The following is a 22,442-nucleotide window of genomic DNA, read 5'->3' on the forward strand; positions in this document are numbered from 1 at the left end:
TTTTTGTGAACTAGGTAGCTCAATCCCTCTCACACAGATGCCCACAGTTCTGTCAATAATTTGCCAGGTCATTTTTCACACACACACACACACACACACACACACACACACACACATACACACACACACAAGCAAACTTTCTATCCAGTTCAGGCAATTAGTTTCTTTTCTGTTTCAGCATTATTTTTCATAAATAAATAGGTAAAATTGTTCACTTTAATGTGTCTCATATTTGAATCAGGTCCTGTGCAAAGTACTTTCTGTCTATCATATTCTTAAAGATTCAGAGCAACACCCTAAAATACTTTTATCTAATAACTTTTAACAAAAGAATCTATGCTTTTAGAAAAACAAAACTGCCTATTCACAAACTTACTAACTGTGAAGGAATTGTGTGAGAATGTAGTTCAGGTTTACTACAGAACTCTCTTCTTAAACACAGTTACCATGGATCTCTACTCACCTAGTACACAAGCCAAGTAGCAATTAAATAGCAAACATGGCTTGAGGCTTTACAGAACTTGCACTGTGGATATAGTTTACAAAGTAGCCATTACCAGAGAAACCACAAGCTCAGATTTATTTAAAATCCTGGTGGATAAAACCAATCCTTATTACTTTAGTCTTGAAATAGTTCTGAATTTCAGACATGTGTAGGACTTTTGAGCAAAAGCAGGGCAGCTCTTGTGTAAAACATACTTCCCTAACCTGGATGTCCTAAACGTTTGGTTCTGGCTTAAGAAAGAGCATCTCTGGGAAATTGAAAGTCAACTCAGAATCATTACTATCCATGGCCTTTTGTGTTTTTTTTTTAAATGAAGTATTACCCTAGAAATTTACATTATCTACCCTGTACCTCAAACTTAACTGATTTCAGTTTTGCTGTGGAATGTCGTTCTCTGTGCTGTGAATGTGTGTTGCTCTGATTGATTGATAAATAAAGCTGGCCATTGGTGAGGCAGGACATTCCAACTAAAGAGAGAGGAAGGAGAAAGGCAGATCTGAGGAGACGCTGCTAGCGCCATCAAGAGAAACAAGATGTAAAGTGCCAGTAAGCCATATGCCACATAGCGAAGTATAGATTTATACAGTAAGCCATATGCCACATAGCGAAGTATGGGTTTATAGAAGTGGGTTAATTTAGGATGCAAGAACTAGTTAGCAAGAAGCCTGAACCATTGGGCCATATAGTTTGAAAATAATATAAGCCCCTGTGTGTTTATTTGGGTCTGAGCAGCTGCAGGCCTGTGAGGGACAGAAGAAAACTCCAGCTACACAGTTTATACAAAATGTTGGGCAAAAGTTGTTCATTGCTTAGCAACAAGTATATAATTTTATGAATTCATATATATATATATATATATATATATATATATATATATATATATATATGACATGGAAATATTTCCTTAGTCTCCTCTTGTTTGCATTTCTCTCAAAGCAATTGAAGAATGTTATTTATTTATTTATTTATTTATTTTATTTTGTTGCTGATTCAATTGGTAGGGCAAAATGCACCTGAGATAACTAAGCACACCTGACGAGTGTTATCTTTTCTATGCTCAGATATTTTTTGATATGGGAAATAAGGAGACAATCTCAAAGCATTTGTGTGATTTTCGTGAGACCAATACAAAGAAAGTGATAAAGACCAAAAGTAAATCAAGGTTTTCAAATTTTCTCTAATCATTGCTAGAATCCTAAGGAATGTCAGTAAACCTACATCTGTAATTGTCTAATAACTCAGTGGATACTCACTTATTCTCTGTGCTATACCTACCTTGAAGTTGTGCTTTTTCTATAAAATAAATATTCCCCAGGAATTTGCTGTTGCTCATTCTGAGATTCTGTTTCCGGTACCTTTTGCTCATGGCTAATTCACAAATGAGAAACTTCGTGGGTGATGAGAGTAAAGTCATCTGCCCCATTTCCTCCATATTCACAGCACTTGTGAGTGGGAGTTCCTGGAATGAAGCTATGACTACAAAAGCTGTTCGAATGCTTAGAACTTCAATAATGTGGAGAGACTCAACTGCTGCAAGTCCAGAGCCAAATTATCTTGAGCAATGGTTAGCCTTTAATAGGTGTTTTCTACCCACCTCTATGTGTGAGCTGACATCTTTGTGGCTACTAGGTAAATACATGGGAATCTGCAAACAGACCTCAGTTTCCACCAATTAAAAGGCTACAAAGTTAACAGATAGCATTCAAAATGTATGCTAGATATTTCCCTTATTTGAGGTAAACCAATTGGGATGTACCCAATGTCTATATAAATATATTTGAAAATGTCTTGTTTTATTATTTATTTGATTCTATTATTATAAAACTTTATGGAAATTAGGACATGGGAACATGAAACTTGATGTAAACCAAATCTCTGTTCCCAAGGCCATGATCACTCATATTTGACTCCAAAATAAACTAGTTATTATCTGCCTCTGAAGTAAGTTGTGATTTTTTTGTCAACACAGTATGAATAAATGCCAACATAAAGCTATATAAAGTTGTATTTGCAGAATCTTGATATGTTTAAATATGAAAGAAATTGCAAGTATTTTAATAAAATTGTTGTCTTTAAAATGTTCTCAAATTCAAATAAGATGTAGTGTGTAGAATATAGGAAGGAGTGCAAAAAAGCTAGAGGGTTGAAATACAAATTTCTTGATTTTGGTAAGATGAGGTTCTACATGTGATCAGTTATCTGAGAGTTATGTGTGAAATAAAAACAAGTAAAATTCTGACTCTCCTCTATAAACTACAGTTTAAGTAATTCATTAGAAAAAGTTCTTCGTTATAAAACTCCAACCAATAAACCATAACAAACCACAGTACTGTAGACCTAATATAACATGTGAATAAGGCAATTTTGTATCATAAAGATACACTTAGATAAATATTGAGATACTTAGAAGAGGGGGATCACATTTGCATCTACCAATTAATCTCAGTAGCATTAAAAATGGGATGACCAGACACTACATACTATAGAACATATTAAACACCTATGAAAAGTCTAGCCAAAGGCTGTAAAATACAGGTGTTTTACATTTTCAAGTATGTAGGAGTAAAATAACATTATTTTCTTATTACTTAAGTGTTATCAAGAATGAAAAGCAGAGATGCCGTTATGATTTCATGACTGTTAGGTCTAAAGGGTGAACATGTGGAAAGTTTTGTAAACCTTTCTGTCTCTTTTTCACATGTTTGAAATTTGCATAATATGTTTTAACAAAGCAATGGCCACAGTGAAACCTAAGAAGCTGCTGCAAATCTGCAGCCTTAGCCTGGAGCTGAGACTGATGCTCCTTCCCACAAAGGCCACTGCCCTGCTGACGAAGCTGGCCACTTCCCCTAAGCCATTATTACACTAAGAACAAGAAATAACTGACTTGCAGAGGGCACAAAAGAGTCTTTACCTCTAAAAATCATTAAGACGCTTTGGGCTAATTTGCTCTCGAACCTGACCAGAAGTGCTCCAAGAGTTTTCAGGAATTAAATTTTTTTGCAAAAGAAAGTGAAAGACTGGCTATGAAACTGCACAAGTATTTTAGCCGTTAAGCCAAGTCAAAAGCCCCTGGTCTACAAATCCATGAAATGAACTGTGAAATCTGTGTGGCTGTAAAGAGAGCAGAGTGCCCAATGTGTCTCAGAGGTGACTGTGGAGGACAGTTAAGAGACAAGAATTTCCCAGAAGGCAAAGAAAGGACTCACAAGAGCAACAGACAAGTGAGGTTACCCATTGGAAGAATCAAGCACTGTGACGAGGGTTTCACAAGAAATTCATTCTCTTGTGGAAAAGGACATTCAAGCTATCTGTGTAGCAATGTTTACTATGTAGATCTGTGACTGTTGAGTTTTCCATCCCCCTAGTCTCAGAACAAAAGCTGTCACAAAAGTCAACCTTGCCCTATTTGACACTGCTTGAATGCTTTGGAGACATATGACATGTTAGCAGGAGTCACTGATGACCGTTCTACAAGGAATCCCATTCAAACCTCACATAATATAGTGCTGAATGTGGTAAGAAGATAGAGGCAGGCTGATGAGAGTTCAGGATATCCTCTTTAGGCAACTATTAAAAAATATTCATTTGTGTAAAGGACAGTCCATGATTGGAAGCAGGAACGTGTAATGGTGGTACTGTTGCTATTGTTGGAATTTTTACTCTATTTACTTATGTATTTTTATTTACTTGTGGTTTTTAATGAATGTGGTAGTTTGAATGAAAATGTCCCCCACAGGCTTTGGCATTTGAAATCTTAGTCTCCAGTAAATGACACTATTTGGGAACACTTAAGAGGTATGGCCTTGATGGAGGAAGAACATCACTGGGCGTGGGCTTTGAGAGTTTATAGACTCCATTTCCGGTTTACTCTCTCTGTTCCTTGTTTGAAATTGAAGATGTGAGTGCTGAGCTGTTTCTGCCACCATACCTGGCACCTGCTGCCATATGCTACCTCTCTGTGATGGTAAGGGACCCATCCCTCTGGAACCTTAAGCTCCAAGTAAACCATTCCTTTTAAAAGTTGCGTGGGTCACGATGTTTTATCACAGCAATAGAAAAGTAACTAATACAAGGTTTTATTTATATATTTATGATTTATTTATTTAGTGTATATCTGGAGGGGTCATGCATATGCCAGGGCACACTTGTGGAGGTTAGAGGACAACTTGAGAGGATCAGTTTTCTCTTCCACCATTTAGATTCCAGGAACTGAACTCAGGTTATCAAGATTGCAAGCAAGTGTCCTGACCTACTAAGCCATCTTGATGTCTCTCAGATGAACTTGTCTTACGTGATAAAGTGGCCAAAAAGATGGACTGTTTGGATCCTTGCTCAAACTTTTTGAAATACGCAAATTTACAGAGATTGTGAATCAAATTGTAACTTCCACCCATTAGGAGGATTAAAAACATAAATTTTCAATTCATGATGAAACATCACCTGCATTTGCAACCGTTTTAAATCTGGGATTTATTGGGTGAAGGCAGGAAGTGGGGATGAGGGGCTACACACACACTGCTTCTGTGTAGACTAGTGCACTTGTTTACAAAGCTCACTGATGGAATTTAGCTAAATGATGTCTGCACACAGTCTGAAGCCCAGCAATTCCCATCATAGATATATGGTCAAAACTTTTCACATGGTCAGATGAAGGCATCATGACCCAAATCAATTACAGATGATGATGTAACATGCAACAGTTCGAAATAATCTCTTAGATGGGTGCATAAAAACAAAGAAATCATTTTTAAAGCACTTAATCTGATAGAAAACAAAAGCCAATTACCAATAGAAGCAAGACAAACTAAATAGACATTCATTTTTCAGCACCTATTTAAAAGTGAAGATCACCATTAAACTTGTATACACACACACACACACACACACACACACACACACACACACACACACACACACACATGAGAAAATTATTTGTATAAAATGAAGTGATGAAGGTTTAATGGTATAAAATGTGAAAATACTGATAGACATGAGAACTTCTCATACATGTAACAATGAACACTCTGTGGGTATACGGGGGTTGGCTGGGTTTAAAGATCTACTTCACATGTTGTCTAGTGACGTGGGTTATACACATGAACCAAATTCCATAACATGACACTGTTGTGAGCTGAGACATAAAGGGATCCAGGAAGTATATTGAGGATTTTATTTTGAGTGCCTTGAATAATGTTGTGTGTAGATCCAAAATCTACCAAAGAGATTATGGGCTCTGAAATCTTTGTCAATCAGCCCCTCCCTAGGCAATTCCATTTTAAACATACGAAAATGCAGCCTTCTCAACTAGCATAATGTATTACTCTACAACATTATTTCCAGCTTTATTTAGCTACAATGGAATTTGTTATGTAACTAGCCTCTGAAGAATATAAGAAATCTGAAAAATATTGCTTTTCTCAGTTTTGATTTTTTGTTTGTTTATTTGGTTGGTTGGTTTTGTTTTGCTTGTTTGTTTTTTTTTTCCAGACAGAGTTTCTCTCTGTAACAGCTCTGGCTATCTTAGTACTCATTTTGTAGACCAAGCTGTCCTAGAACTCACAGAGATCCACTTGTCTCTGCCTCCTAAGTGCTGAGATTAAGAGCATGTGCCACCACAGCACAGCTCTAGATAAATTTTTTGATAGGATAAACATCTTGAAACCATTACAGTCATTTGTTAAGGCTGATGAAGCAAAGCACCCTAAATGAAGTGGCCTGAATAATAGAAATTCACAGTGCTGAATGCTGAAGTCTGTAACTGAAGTATTAATATGTTTGAATCATCCTGAAAACCATAGGGAACATTCACCCCACTCATCTCTCCCAGTTCTGGTGCTTTTTTGGCCAGAGTTGGCATTCTTTGGTTATAAATGCATGACAAATATCTCTGCCCTCATGCTCAGTTGTCATCCCTCATGTGCTTACATAACTATCTTTAATCTCTGTTCAAATTTCCCCTTTGGACGTGGACACTGATCAGTGAGAGCCCACCCTAGTGACCTCAGTTTACTAGATTCCCTCTGTAAAGACACCATGGCAAGACAAGGTACAGAACAAGGAGAACATGTGATCATGATCCCGGCTCCAACATATCTTCTTGAGAAGTTATGATTCAATCCATAAAACAATGCATGTAGGGTAGAAAAAAAATTCCATTAGTCCCAAGAGTATAGTGACTGTGCTGAAACTGTGGCTAAATCTCTTCCTTTTTCTTGTCTAGCAAACACTGGATACGAGTGAGCCTCACAAGTATGAATGTTAAGTACCAAAGTATTACGATAATAAATATGGTTTAGTAGCAGCAGCTATAATCCAGACAGCTTGAAAGAACTGTTTATTTTGCAATACAAAAATTCTCATACAGCATGAAAGAACTAAATATCATAATGGTTCTAGCATCTATTAGACTGATATGTTCATCAATTTAGCAGGGGAAGAAAAGCAACAAACACACTAAGCTGCAAAATTTTAGTCCTAGGCTTCCAGGCATCTTTATTCTCGAATGCACTTGTTGATAGTATTGATAACTATAGCAAGGTTCTTTCTTCTGTTGTATGGCAAACATCTATGGCCACTGTCACAAGGCAGGCTAAAGTAACCCATAATAGATCTACAGACTATAAAGAAGGTGTGGTGGTATTGTGTTCCCCAAAATATTGTGCACCTTAATAAACTTATCTGGGGTCAGAGAACAGAACAGCCACTAGATACAGAGGCTAGAAAATGGTGGCACTCACACCTTTAATCCTAACCTTCTGGAGGCATGGATCTCTGTGAGTTCAAGGCCACACTGGAAATAGCCAGCCATGGTGACTCATGCCTTTAATCCCAGGAAGTGAAGGCAGGAAGCAGAAAAGTATATAAGGTGTGAGGACCAGAAACTAGAAGCTTTTGACTGGTTAAGCTTTTAGGCTTTTGAGCAGCAGTTCAGCTGAGACCCATTTGGATGAGGACTCAGAGGCTTCCAGTCTGAGGAAACAGGATCAGCTGAGGAACTGACAAGGTGAAGTGGCTGTGGCTTGTTCTGCTTCTCTGCTCTTCCAGCGTTCACCCCAATAACTGGCCTTGGGTTTGTTTTTATTAATAAGACCTGTTAGGATTCCTGCTACAGGAAGGGGTTAACTGGAGACCATTGCTGATTCTTATTTAAACTTTTTTGTTGTGGCTGCTGTTTTTGTTTTTTGAGTCGGGGTTTCTCTGTGTAGCCCTGGCTGTCTTGGAACTCACTCTGTAGCCCAGGCTGGCCTCACACTCACAGAGATCCACCTGCCTCTGCATCTTCAGTGTTGGGATTAAAGGCATGTGCTATCACCGCCCAGCTCTAGTTTAATCTTAATTATAAGATACTTGTCAAAGATAACTAGGAAAATCTTCACCTTAATTTGACATTGGAATTTGTTCCTGAGTAACAAATAGTGTCTCTTGGAATGATGGCAATAATCTGGACTCTTTACTTTTGTCAATTGTAAAGTTTCTCACAAAAAACTCAGGTGAAATTCAGAGACAAGAAAGATTATCACTAGGGAAAAAAATCCCTTCATATTGCTCTAAATTTTTATCAGAAGGCCTTATTCGAGAACATAAACTGACCATTAAATAGTTACTCTTCAGTGGACACATTTGTAGTTGTCTACAATCACACAATGAATTACATTGATACTTGCCTAAAACATGCTTATATGTAAATACATATGCTTGCATGCATGCGTACACACACACATACACACAAGCACACATGCATACACATATACAAACACTGTCATGTCTAGACTCATGATCAAAAATTAATAAGGGACAAAGTCAGTCTTCAGCCATGAGCAGAGACTTCACGCAAGGCCATCATATTTGTTAATTGCATATTTACTTGATGGGGGAATATCTTTCTGTATGCTGTAAAAATATGTTGCTCTGATTGGTTGATATACAAAGCCTTTTGACCTATGGCAAGGCAGCTTGGAGGCAGGTGGAAAATCCAAACAGATAGAGAGGAGGAGAAAGACAGAGCAGAGGAGATGCTGCCAGCTGCCGCCATGAGAAGCAAGATGTAAAAGTATCAGTAAGCCACAAGCCATGTAGAAAAGTATAGAAACGGATTAATGTAAGATATAAGAACTAGATAACAAGAAGCCTGCCTTGGCCATAGTTTAAAAAATAATATCAGCCTTGGTGTGTTTATTTGGGTCTGAGTGGCAGCAGGACCGGTGGGTGAAAAAGATTTGTCCTGACCACGGGCCAGGCGAAACACAGAAAAACTTTCAGCTACATTTACTCATTATGGTGATTTGAAGAAGCATGGCCTCCAAAGGCTCATATATGAATACTTGGCCCCAATTTGGTAGAACTGTTTGGAAAGGACTAGGTGGTGTGGCCTTGGTGGAGGAGGTGTCACTGGAAGTGGACTTAGAGCTACTAGGTAATAAGGATTTAAGCTTTCACTTAATGCCCAGATGCCATGCATACCTGCTTGCCTGCTACCATGCCTCCTGTCATGATGCTTATGGACTCTAACCCTCTAGAACTGTGAGCCCAATCAAATGATTGCTTTTATAAGTTGGCTGGGTTGTGGTGTTTTGTCACAGCAATACAAAAATAACTAGGACACTTAGTGTGCTAGTCACATGGCATGCATCCTAAAGACAAGTAGAACATATGATACAGACTCATATTTCATGGCCCTAGTCATAAGGGGCAGGATATTTATTCATTGATATTTACTATTTTACCTCCAGCATCTGGCAGCTTTATAACACTGATCAAGGAATTCATGAATGCCTTGATGGAATAATAAGACTAAATATTAGGTAAGATTAGATACCTTAAAATCAATCTACTGAATTCCTCTTGACTCAATAGGTCTTATATTTCTGAATTTTCAAGCCATTAAAAGAGATAATGCATGAAAGGCTGCAACTCTTCAAGAACTGTTCTGGTGGTAAAAATAAACTCTGCACATTTCCGTTTAGAAATGGTAGTTGGACACATCAAAACAGGAAGATATACCCTATTGTTATTCAACACAAATTATTTGGCATATATTACTTATAGCAGTCTATGGTGGTAAGAGAAGAAAAGACACATTTCTATTATCATTTACCCTAAGAACTGAGATACAGAAAAATAAAGGAACACAAAATAAGATATATACATGTATATATATATATATATATCATGTGTATATATATATATATTAGAGAGAGAAAGATATATGAAAATTAACACTTTAAGTCCACAGACTTTGACTGTCAGTTCTTTCTCTTATTACAAATCAAAATCAACATGAAAGACTCATTTGTCCCCAAACCAATATAGAGTTGAAACCAATGATTCACAAACACCATAGCAACATCCTCCACCATCACTGTACAGTTACCATGGAAGCCACTCCCTTATCAAAAATGGAAGCTGCTGTGGAATTGAATTTCTGAATCTTTTTCTTGCACCTGCAAAGAGAAGTGCTATCTGCAGCCTTTACCAGCTGGAAGAAACGAGGTCATAATGTTAGAGAATTATCCCTGAAAGGCTGCCAGCTTTTCCATGCTTTCTTCAAATACCTGGATTTCAGCAACCAGAAAGCTTATAATCAGAATGTGTCAGAGAGTTTCAATAGGAACTGATTGAGTTGACAGCTCATCGCTCTCCCAGAATTGAAAATATATATATTTAAATCTAAAATACAGTCTTAAATTTTGGCCAAATGCCTAAACTCTGGGCAATGTTTGAGTCCAAATGTTTCTTGAATGAAACCATTGACAACTGAAGCTGAAAACTCCCAACAAAAATGTAAATAAAGAACGTGTGTAAGATGTGCTTCACCTGAATATGCCTCATAGATTGAGGCAATTTTCTCGAAAACTAGTGCTTGTACATTTTGGTTGTGAGCCATAGACTTTAACGGCTGAGCTATCTCTTCAGCCCAAAATGAGTGCTTTTAATAATTATATAAAACTTGACCACCTGGGGCCTGGCCGTAGATCTCTGCATCCGGTTCCCTCAGTCATTGGATGAAGTTTCTAGCACGACAATGAGGGTGTTTGGCCATCCTATCACCAGAGTAGGTCAGTTCGGGCTTTCTCTCGACCATTGCCAGTAGTCTATTGTGGAGGTATCTTTGTGGATTTCTGTGGACCTCTCTAGCACTTTGCTTCTTCCTATTCTCATGTGGTCTTCATTTATCATGGTCTCTTATTCCTTGTTCTCCCTCTCTGTTCCTGATCCAGCTGGGATCTCCCGCTCCCCTAAGCTCTCTTTCCCTCAAACCTTGCCCTTCATTACCCCACTCACGTCCAGGTTGTTCATATAGATCTCATCCATTTCTCTGTCATTGGGCAATCCCTGTGTCTTTCTTGGGGTCCTGTTTTCTAGGTAGCCTCCCTGGAGTTGTGAATAGCATTCTAGTCATCTTTGTTTTACATCTAGTATCCTCCTATGAGTGAGTACATACTATGTTTGTATTTCTGAGTCTGGGTTACCTCACTCTGGATGATTTTTTTTCTAGATCCATCCATTTGCCTGCAAATCTCATGATGTCATTGTTGTTCTAGAGATCCACAGCCAGGCCCCATGTGGAGCTCCAGGAGTCCAATTGGTGAGAAAGAGGAGGGTTTGTATGAGCGAGAATTGTTGAGATCAAGATTGGAAAAAGCACAGGGACAAATAGCCAAACGAATGGAAACACATGAATTATGAACCAATGGCTGAGGAGCCCCCAACTGGATTAGGCCCTCTGGATAAGTAAGACAGTTGATTAGCTTAATCTGTTTGGGAGGCACCCAGGCAGTAGGACCAGGACCTGTCCCTAGTGCATGAGTTGGCTGTTTAGAACCTGGGGCTTATACAGGGACACATGGCTCGGCCTGGGAGGAGGGGACTGGACCTGCCTGGACTGAATCTACCAGGTTGAACTCAATCCCCAGGGGAGTCTTTGCCCTGGAGGAGATGACAATGGGAGGTGGGCTGGGGGGAAGGCGGGGTGGGGGGAAGGGGGGAGGACAAGGGAATCCGTGGCTGATATGTAAAATTAAATTAAATTATAAAATTAAAAAAAAAACTTGACCAGTACTAGAACTAGGCCTGGAATAATGTATTTTTCTCAGGCACAATAGACAGTCAACTAGAATAAAGTTTTTTAGTAGCATGTTGCAATTATGTTTTCAATAGTAGATGAGGAGTTTAAAAGTAAAGCTCATTAATGACGGCAGAACTTTCCCAGGTGGTTTTGAATACCCATTGCTTTCTATCTTCTACAGAACAATTGTGTTACTGAACATTTTTTTCAGATAAAGGAGATTGGCTACATGCGTGAGGGCTCTTCCCTTAAAGAATGGCAATAGCTGGTACTTACTGAGCACTTTATTTATGTCTGATATGATTATGTGTTTTACGTTGATTATTTGATTTAACCATTATAACAAATCTATAAAGTGGATATATCTGTTTTTCTCACATTCCTTTCAGAAGGGAAAATAAACTGCTTTTCCAATATCCAAAATCCAGAGCCAGTAGTTTTCACAGAATCTATGAAATATTAAATCATTCATACTGTCAAGAATTTACTCTTAATGGCCAACAGCTTCTAGCATTGCCCCTGACTAAACAGTACTAATTGCCTTGTTCTGCAAGTTATAAAATACACAATTACAGAAATGAATGTGAAAGCACTAATATATGAAACCCATAATGAAAATTTTTGCTACTATAAAGAGTGAAAATATTGAAGCAACCCAACTAAGTGGTAAAATCACATACTATTCTGGTTACTGAACTTAACATCATATTTCTTATATCCTTTGGTTGTGTTTTACTTCTTTGCACTCCTGTAGAAACATCTATAATATGATAATGGTTGCAATGTGGTAAGAATATCATTCTAAGTGCTGACAAAGTGTTACACTAGTGTTACCTAGTGACTAAGCACAAAATTAATAAACATCCTATTGTATGACATCCAAATGAGTACTATTATTGTCATCTACATATCTTTGTTAACTCTCAAAATAAAATTAAAAGGTATCAGCAAAATTGATGTTGCCATATTTATCATTAAACATCAGCTCTTAAGTGCCTTTTAGAAACTGAGTTGAGCCGGGCGGTGGTGGCGCACACCTTTAATTCCAGCACTTGGGAGGCAGAGCCAGGCAGATCTCTGTGAGTTCATAGGCCAGCCTGGTCTCCAAAGAGAGTTCTAGGAAAGGTACAAAGCTACACAGAGAAACCCTGTCTCGAAAAACCAAAAAAAAAAAAAAAAAAGAAAGAAAAGAAACTGAGTTGAGTGCGATGTAGAGTTGTTTAGCTCCATAAATAGGATCAACATAAACAGATATTTTCTGATACTAATTTCCACCAAAACTAATTTTTTAATAGTTTAGTTTAAGTGTATTTGTATTTTGCCTGAATGTGTGTATTTATGCTACATGCAGTTCCTGATACCTGTAGATGCTAGAAGAGGACATTGAAACCACTATAATTTGAGTACAGATTATTGTAAGCCACCACATGTGTGCTGGAGACTAAATCCCAGTCTTCTCCAAGAGCAACAAGTGCTCTTAAGAATTGAGCTATCTCTCTAACCTCACACCGAAACTACTATTTTATCTGTCGTGCCTTTTATTCCACAAACAATTTGTATATAAAGAAGTGTGTGTGCATCCTTGCATGGTGATTTGAATGAGAATGCCCCCCCATAAGTTCAGATGTTTGAATACCTGGTGCCTAGTTAATGGCACTATTTGGATAGGATTTAGAGTTGTGACATTACTGGAAGAAGTATGTCACTGAGGTCAGGCTTTGACTTTTAAAAGCCACACACTGTTGCCAGTTCACTTTCTCTGCTTCCTCCTTGAAGTTCAAGATATGAGACCTCAGTTTCCAATCCATCAGCCATGCTTTCTTGCTGCTTGCTGCCATACTTCCTGGCAATGACAGCCTTTTATCCCTCCAGAACCATACATAAAAAAGTAATCCTTCTTCCTATTAAGTTACCTTGGTCATTGTTTCTACTGCAGTAATAGAAATGTAACTAATACACCTTGTGTGTTTACAGTTCTAACAACTCAGTGTATAAGATCTTCCTAATTTGTCCCACAGTCAACATTTTATTTATTTTCACTCTTTATAGTACAATGTAATTATAGCACTTTACAGTACTTATAAAATTATTTCCACTTCTTGCTACTATACTAGGCATCACCATTATAACATAATTCACACTTACATAAAGTTGTATATGATCATCTTAAATGCAAGGTTTCTTCTTATCCAAATTAATGTGTATAGACGGTGATGTTTCTTGCTAGGTGCTCAATGAATGCACTCTAAAATGAAAGGAAACTAAATCCCAAACTAAGTAACTATCTTAATGGAATCTCTAACATCTCTAGCTCATTCTCTAATCTACACAGTCATTCAGACACCAGACATTTATTAAATCCTTAAACACTGGTGTTGGCCATTTTATTGAGGATTAAGATCGCAAACTGTGGCAATTGAAAACTCATGAGAAAAAAAGAAAGCTGTATGCAAAACCAACATAAAAACAGATGATCACATATGTAAGACAGTTAATTTTAGACCTACAGCTACCATACAATGAAACAACAGAGAAGGGAAGACACTCCATGTACAACAAGGGTCCACTCCACATTATATGACCGTGAGATCAGGAGATATAATAAGAAGCCAATAATCAAGAAATATGTTTGTAAGGAACACAAACTCAGTACAGAATATGTCATGGTTTTTTTTTTATTGTTGAAATGCAAACTATATTTATATTTGTACAGTACTAGACACTTGTTGGGGGCTACAGCTTTAAGTCAGGTAGAATACTTGTCTCTTTTGGGGAGGTCTTTGATGAAAGAAGGGGGAGGAGGGGATAAGCGAGAGGTGAGAGAGGAAGGGAGGAGGAGAAAGCAGAAGATGAGTGGAAAGGAAGAAGGGAGGAGAGAGACTGAGATAAGGGGATGGGAGGGACTGAAGGGGAGGAGGGGAGAAAATTTAAAAAAAAAGAACAGTTGATTGTTGTGACCCATGTCTATAACACCAACACTATAGAGATAGAGAGAGGCAGGAGGATTACTATAAGTTTGAGACCAGCCTGGGCTACATAGAGAGTCCCAGGTCAGCTTGAGATATATAATGCAGACTCTGTCTAAAACTAAATGGGGAAAAGGTAAGAAGAAAAGCAAATCAAAGAAAAGAGATTCCCCCCACACACACATTAAACAGAAACCAGTGAGAAGTGTGTTGAGGGTAGACATGGGACACCTATCGTCTTCTGCTGAGGTCAGCACCTGGAGCACACTCAGTTGGAGTGCCTAAAATCGTACAAATGAAACAACTCATTCAATCTTTACCTGCGTTTCACAAAGCCTTTTGAAATCGTGGCCTCTCACTATTAAAAAATATTGCATTGGATTAGAGGAGCTGCCAGCATACTTTGTAGGCCTCTGGTCGCTATGTGGAGCAAATACTGTGAAGTCTGTGAAAAGAAGGTCTCAAAAATTCTATCTGTATTTAAATCCACAGTTAAGGTGAATTTGAAACACTGCTTTCAAAGAATTTCAGATCCTTGATGTAGCTCCATGTTTCATATTTCAAAACTACTGAAAGTCACTCTCAATACTCAGCATGCATTTGGAGCCTTTTAAATCCATTTATAACAAATACATAATTTAATGGGATTAACCAGTATTTAAAAATGAGAAGCAGCTATAAACACATAATTCATTCTGCCACTTTCTAAGAAAGTGTCTTATATTTACAGAGGTAAAAATTAATTTCTTGATTGATCATTATTTAAATGTGTGATTTGTCAAAGACGTAGGTATTACTGGTTTAGCAATATTTGTATTACTGCCCCCCATAGTGTTAAAGAAAGGAAAACATGTTACTTTAACTTTAAGAACACTATAAACATGTATATACCCTTAATAAATAAAACAAACCTTTCAGCAAGTAAAAGACGCAAAATACCAATTAACTATATTTTAAGGAAATCTTGCACAAGCGAAAAATTATTACCATCACACATGTTAGCTCTTCACACCATACTTTTTTCACTTGTAGATTGAAGTTCTGAGAACTCAATAAACATTGAAATTTATTTTCTTCTTTATATGCTTTAAATGTTTCCAGTACAGAACTAACCTTGGGTATTAGCTGACCTCTCCACAACTGTGTTCTACCTGAAGAACTGGGAAGCCGATGTCCAGCTCAAGAAATGTTACAGGAAGTATTGTATATAAAACATCATATAACCAAGTGCATCGTTCTGGAGGTACATTGTATAAAGCACTCACTACGTAACCAAGTGTATAGTAATTGTTTCTTTTACTATGTAAACATCTGTTTGGGAAAAGTCAACTTCACCCTAAAATTTCAAGGAACAGCAAAGCAGGAAGTAAAAGTCCTCACATTGAGAAAGAAGATAACTTTAGAGAGAAAACTAGAATTCAGAGCCCCTATACGGCAGCCAGGATCACATCACACAGCTTCCCAACTTTTTGCATTCCAATGATTTTCCACTTTTTCTCTGCTTCATTGTTGAAATTACCTCTATCTATGACAGACACTCATGGTTCAAGCAACATAGGGAGTCCAAAACTTGAAGTACTAATGCAAAGAAAAAAATGTATGTACACCATGCTCACTGTGCGGAGCAAAAGAAACATACAGTGCTAGTCTGAAGCACAACTGATGTACTTAGTACATTCCAGCATACACCTGTCTACAGCCTTTTCCATACAGCACAGAATTCCTTTTATCCTGTCTTGCTGTTTAAAAAAGGCACTATTCCCCTTACCAAGCACCTGCTCCTCCCCCAAATACAGAAAACCCAATAAATCATTCTGTTTTTCCCAAGAAAGGACAACCTGTCTTCAGTATTTGAGGAGTAATAAGAAGATTTATCACAAAGGTGTAAGAATTATTATGTTTAAAAGTCTTTGTAAACAATGAATTAAGAATGAGAACAGGTGAAAGTGTCCTTGTAATGCAATGAGGCTGGTATTTAATGTCTAATAGCCTGCCTATAATCTTGTGGATCTGAACCTAGTTATCTTAAGTACAAGGTTGATATGTGTAAGAAAAATATTGCTGAAGTTTGAAGTCCTAGCAAGGAGTACTAAAACACTTTTTAACCCTGAATCAGAAGTGAGTGGTGATGGATTTGACCCAGACAAACTAGAATATGATGGGAACATCCAGGTGACTTGGTCTGAGGAAAGCAGTATTTAAATACTCACTGCAAACTTAGGAAAATTTGGTGTGCTGTTCTTGAAATAAATTTTCTAATTAACCACTTAATTCACTATAATTCCTACAATAAACAAAAAAAATACTGTTGACAAAGAAATAAACTATAGAATAGTACCAACCAGCATTTTTGAGTCACATTCTGACGTAAGAAGTACTTCACATGGACTCTCAAATTCCATAAAATTGGAAGTATGACAGCCTCCATTATACAAGTAGGGGGAAACTAATGCACAAACAAGTAAATAATTTGCCCCGCCCCCACATTTAGTAAAATGGCAGTGTCTGCCATCCTCTTTCCTTTTTCAGAAATTTTGGATTGATGGTGAGCACTAAATTTGATGCCTCTGTGTTTAACTGCTACTTTGTCGCTTTTAGAGCAGTATCAAACTATTAAGTTCATTAGCAACCTAAATTCAAAAGACTTGTTAAAATGTCTGTCACATGACACTAAGTAAGTGTATGCTATACACCTTGAGGAAAGAATCGTGTCGAAGAGGTAGTAAATGTACGTAAGTGAAGAGGCCATTTTCTGCATCAAAACATGAGTAGACAATCAGGTCATCTAGTAATTTGGATCATAAAACTATCATTGATAAATATTTCCAATAGAGACATTTCAAGCAAAACAGTAACATTCTGGCATTACCAGACTGAACAGAACAGAAATAGAACAAAAAATAAATAAATAAATTAGAATATACCTTTACTTACAAACAATGGAGAGAAATCAAATTCAAAATATTTTTTGCAGATAGAATGTAACTGTTCAAAACACAGATTGATAAGTGCTTACTAATATTTAAAATAAATTTTATATCCAGAAAAATGACAAATATATTTGGGGGATCAGTAACTGGATTTCAACTTCGAGAATAAAAACTTTACTCTTGAGTTATGAATTTTTGTCACTAAATTGGGATAATCCATGAAGGCGATCAATTTCTGAGGCTGTTATGAGTAAATCTCAGCACTCACTAGGAAAGTAACACTCAAGAAGTGGCGGTTTTCACAACATGAAAATTAGATTTTTATTTAATGTCACCTCTAGTTTCAAAGGTGCAACAGACACTAAATTTCACATAATTTTCAAGTCATCTTCTTAATTAAATGAACAGTTTCCAACTTCAAGTAGCTATTGTGTGGCATTGTTTTACCCCCAGTTTACGAACTGTATTTTCCTTTTTCAGTGGACAGTAAAGGGAGGGAAAAAAGGAAGACCAAAGTTGTGAGACGTTTCTGAGATTTAAGAGACTTAACTCCACAAAGACACCACCCACACTCAGGCAGGCATGCTGGGAAGTGTCTAGAATCCCAGCCTCGGGAGTCAGGAGGCCAGCCCGAACCTGTCTGTGCAAGACCCTGTCCTGAAAACCACCTCCATCATTCTATCCAGAGCTTGCTGCTTTGTCCCTTACTACTGCAGTTAAAAACAAAATCATGAAGTGCCCTCATGTTTATATCTTCTGTGAGAGAAAACACTAACCTTGTAAAATTTAAAAGTTCAGTTCCCATCATTGTCGGAAATGGTTGGAAGGGTATCCTGAACAAAATGACTGAGAGGGTTCATACATTCAAAATTCTAGTAAGTGTCTCAGTGACAGGGAGTGCTTTATTTACCTTTAAATATCTTAATTGCTTAATGTAGATCTAAGAGATGCCATTTTACACAAACAAGGAAGTATTAATTTCCCTTTTGTGCTTTCCAAATACCAGTCTTTTTTACTGTGTAACAAAGAGTTTTTGTTGTAATAAAGACAGTGAGCCAGGCCTGGGGCAGCAGGCCTTTGAGGACAGCATTCAGAAGGAAGAGGGAGAAGGACTGAGAACTCAAGGCCAGCGTGGTCTGTGTAGGAAGACCTTCATACATGACAAATACATAAGCAATGGTTGGGGATTTTATTTATCACTTCACTGGATATTTATTTGCTGTTCTGCAGAAGGGCTTTCCTCGGGACCTCCAACACTGTCTCAAAAGGTCATCTAACTTTCAGAAGTAATGTGTTGTCACTCTACCTTCAAGGTTACCAATAAATAAATAAATAAATAAATAAATAAACAAATAAATAAATAATACCCTCACTGAACGACTGAACCACTTCCCCATCAATTCTGCACCTGTGTAAGGAGAGGCTCCTTCCACCCTCTAGCCAAGTGTAGAAAATTATTCATTTTTGCTTTGCAATTGAGAGCTACTTAGCAAAGCAAACACAATGCAAGCTAGGCTACTTCTGTTCTAGGCTTTTAGTGCTGTCTCCCGCCCACTGAAAACACACACACACACACACACACACACACACACACACACACACACACACACACTGTTTTAAAGCTTCTTGTCTCTTGCCAAACCAAAACGCTGGCCAAATAATTTCCTGCGGCCGTCCCTACTTGAGTTTTACTTTGTCCACCTTGGAATCTTAGCCCCACTGAAGACAAACCCACAACCACCTGCATGTTAAGACTCTGGTGTTCCATTGGGGTTTTGAACTCAACAGGGCCCCCTCTGGAAACAGCATGAAAAGCATCTCGCCAAAGAATTTCCATAGACTCTCCCTCTTTTAGAAACTATTACCTTGCAAAGTTGATTCAACACTCTGCCCCTTTACACACACACACACACACACACACACACACGCAAGCGCGCATGCACTAGCACACGCACACGCACTCAGAAGCCAAAACTCATCTCTCCCCTCTGACCCCTGTCCAAAACATCCGGCACTTGCACTGGAGGTAAGCGACAAAGGAAAACCTATCTTGTTACTAGCTAATGGAGGCTATGTTACATTAGCAGCCCTCATGCGCAAGTTCCCAAGAGGAGGGGATCTAGACGTACAGTCACCATCTCTTGAGTTGCCCCCTTCCAAAAGCACATGCAACTGGAGCTCTTGCGCGGGAACACACCACAGGATATCTAATCCTGGCATGGCATGCGCTGCGCTGTCTCCATGCCAGTTCGCCCTTTGGAAGAAGGCTCAAATAAACTGATGCCCTAAACTCACATCTCATCAGATAAGAGGAGGACGACCTATAGGCACAGACAGTGCTCTCTCTCTCCTCTTAACCCTGTGCATTGGAGGGTGTCCAGAGCATCCTGGAGCTAGGCGGGGCCAGAGGGCAAGATCAATAAGTTCAGGAAGAGAACCTGAATCCAGGAATGCAGGAGGACCCAAGGCTTACTCTGCACTGCTCAAGGGATGCTGGAGGGAGACCTGCTGATACAGATTAGCAGGCTCACCGCCAGGGCACTCCTGAAAGGAACGTCCCTTCCTGGCCACAGCGGGGCTCCTCCCGCATCAAGTCGGCGATGGCGGAGAAAGAGTGTGAGATGCATAGGTAGATAGGTTGCTAACTTACGGAAGAAGATGTACTCGGTATAACTGCTCCAGATCTTGTCGTCTCGGTACTGGTTGACAAAGGCGGCGGTGCCAGAGGAGTTGCACGCCACCATGTGGAAGCCGGCCTCAGACAGTCGATCGAACGCCTGCTCCAAGTAGGTGAACTTGAGGTAGAAGCGGGACGTGTACTTCTCGGGCTGCCGGTCAGGGTCGCGACTTTCATTAAGAGTGTCCCCAAAGACCTCTTTGGCCAAGGCTATGCGCCCGCACACCATGATGCGCGCCACACGCCTGAACTTGGCATCTGCCTGGTTGTCGCGCACGGTCGTGTAGGAGCCACGGTAGCCCAGGGTGAGGAAGCCTGAGCGCTTGTCCGGAGCGCTGCCGCCCCCGACAACGCCACTGACACCGTGCGCTCCAGAGCCCGAGGGCGCGCCGCCGGCCGCCGCCCCACGCAGCAGCAGTGCGTCGCTGCTGCCCTGGGAAACGTTGTCCTCCAGGTCGCTCTGGCAGCCCTCGTCGTTGAGCGAGTTCTGCTTGGTGACCTTGGGCGACAGCAGCTTGACCAGGTCGGTGAGCTGGAAGAACTCTGCCTCGCGCAGGAGCCGCTCCTTCTCGGGGAAGTGCTCGGGCAGCGCCAGCTGCTTGTCGCGCAGGTAATCCAGAACGTACCGAAAGAGGAAGCCGTCGCGGTCGATGAAGAAGCGCGCGCGGCTGTCCCTGGGCAACTCGCCCCGGCGCCGAGCGCCGCCCCGGGGGCTAGAGGGCGAGAACATGCTGGCCAGAGTGCTGTCCGGGACGCTGAGCAGCGTCGAGTGCTTGGTCACATAGACCTGGCCGCCAACATTCAGCTCCACTACCTCGGGGAAGGGCGACGGAGCGCAGGGCCCCGGGGCGGCGGCCAGAGGAGCGCCAGGAGAACTGGACGCGGACACCATCTCGCTGATGGGGAGGATGGTGCTGCCGCCGCTGCCCGTGTCCTTCAGAGCCATGGTCCCTGCCGCCGGCCAGGTAACCCAGGCGAGCGGCACGGCGTGCTTCCCAGAACCTCGAGGCCCCCTGTCCTCGGTGTGCGCCCGGGCACTCTGCACTCTCGGACTGGCCGGCACGGTCCTCCGGACACCCGGACAGGCTCAGGGTTCCGGGCAGCAGCGGCGTCGGCGGCAGCGCCCGAGCTCCATCGGGCAGAGAAGCTCTGGAATGGAGCTCCGCGGGCACTGCTGCTCCTTTGGGGCGACCGGCTGCAAGTGTGCTGGAGACTTGGAGAGGTTCGGGGGCTGCGCGCGGCTCTCCGAGGGGGCGGGCAGGAGGCGGGGCTCGAGCAAAGAAAACTCACCCCCGGCCGCTCGCGAGCGAGCGCGCCCCAGCCAGGAGCGCCCGCGCCGGCGCTAACTACTCGCAGCCCAGGAGGTGGCACTGACGTCAAGCCCCGAACCGGGACTGGAGCCACAGCTGTCATTTAAAGGGATAGGCTCTGGGGCTTGCGGAGAGGCTCCCTAGCTAGGGAGCCTGGGTGAGGGCAGAACCAAAAGGAGAGGCCCGAGGGGGATGAAGCCAAAGCAGACATCAAAAAGAATCAAGCGAAAGTGGACTGCAACTCATCTTTTCATCGGAGTCTCATTTATTTTCTCTCCCTTTTCCTCCCTCTCCACCCATTCTTCCGAATCTTCCCCCTCCGAGTTCACCTTGACAAAAGTAGTTTGACTGTCTAGAAGGCTACGACATTATCAATATTGGCATGTGGGCTGTGTTTACTAAAAAGGCTGTGAGTGAGGCAGAGTTGAATCACAGCCAGCGGCTTTTTAAATGACAATTTTTTAAATGAAGGGCAAACTCCCCTCTACCCATCTACTGAGATCAAATGACATGATTGACCCTTTAACTGATGTTCTACACACAGTTAGGGTTTAAAAGTCTTAAGTTTGATTCCATTTCATAAAAGCAATAAAGGACTGTGTGTAACAAATCAACTCTTTTCTGCCACATTTACAAAAGTTGGAGCATGGCTACTCCCTGACTGAGGGACCGTGTTCCTTTGTCTAATCTTAATCTCTTGATCCATCCTTCTGTTAATTTATTTCCCTTGCAGGTTCTCAGGGCAAGAGAATGGCTCATACTTTGTTATCTTCCTGACTCTAGTAGTCTGCTCACAAACACAAACCAGCAGTTGTTTGTGATGGGAAAAGGGAACAGAAATTCAAAGGAGAAAAGTCTTTCCTATTGCTAGATAATCTAACAGCAATAGATTGTCCAGCCTGTTACATGTTTAGTGACCAGAAACATGAGTCGTGGACTTAGAAAGTACAAAAGTGAATATGGAATGTTGAGACATAAAGCAATTT

The 22,442-nt window shown here is 40.3% G+C and overlaps 1 protein-coding gene across 1 annotated transcript in view; it reads right to left on the minus strand.

Moving 5' to 3' along the window:
• Kctd8 (potassium channel tetramerization domain containing 8) overlaps positions 1–21,207 on the minus strand; it is a 240,739-nt gene extending 219,532 nt beyond the window's left edge. The window contains exon 1 of the mRNA XM_052735069.1: positions 20,120–21,207. Within this exon, the coding sequence (XP_052591029.1) occupies positions 20,120–21,092 (973 nt within the window). The 5' untranslated portion in view covers positions 21,093–21,207. The remainder of the gene's footprint in view (positions 1–20,119) is intronic.
• Between the last annotated feature and the right edge of the window lie 1,235 nt (positions 21,208–22,442).

Source organism: Peromyscus californicus, unplaced genomic scaffold (genome assembly GCF_007827085.1).
Source record: "Peromyscus californicus insignis strain IS unplaced genomic scaffold, ASM782708v3 Scaffold_13__1_contigs__length_99412109, whole genome shotgun sequence".
Taxonomy (NCBI): Eukaryota; Metazoa; Chordata; class Mammalia; order Rodentia; family Cricetidae; genus Peromyscus; species Peromyscus californicus.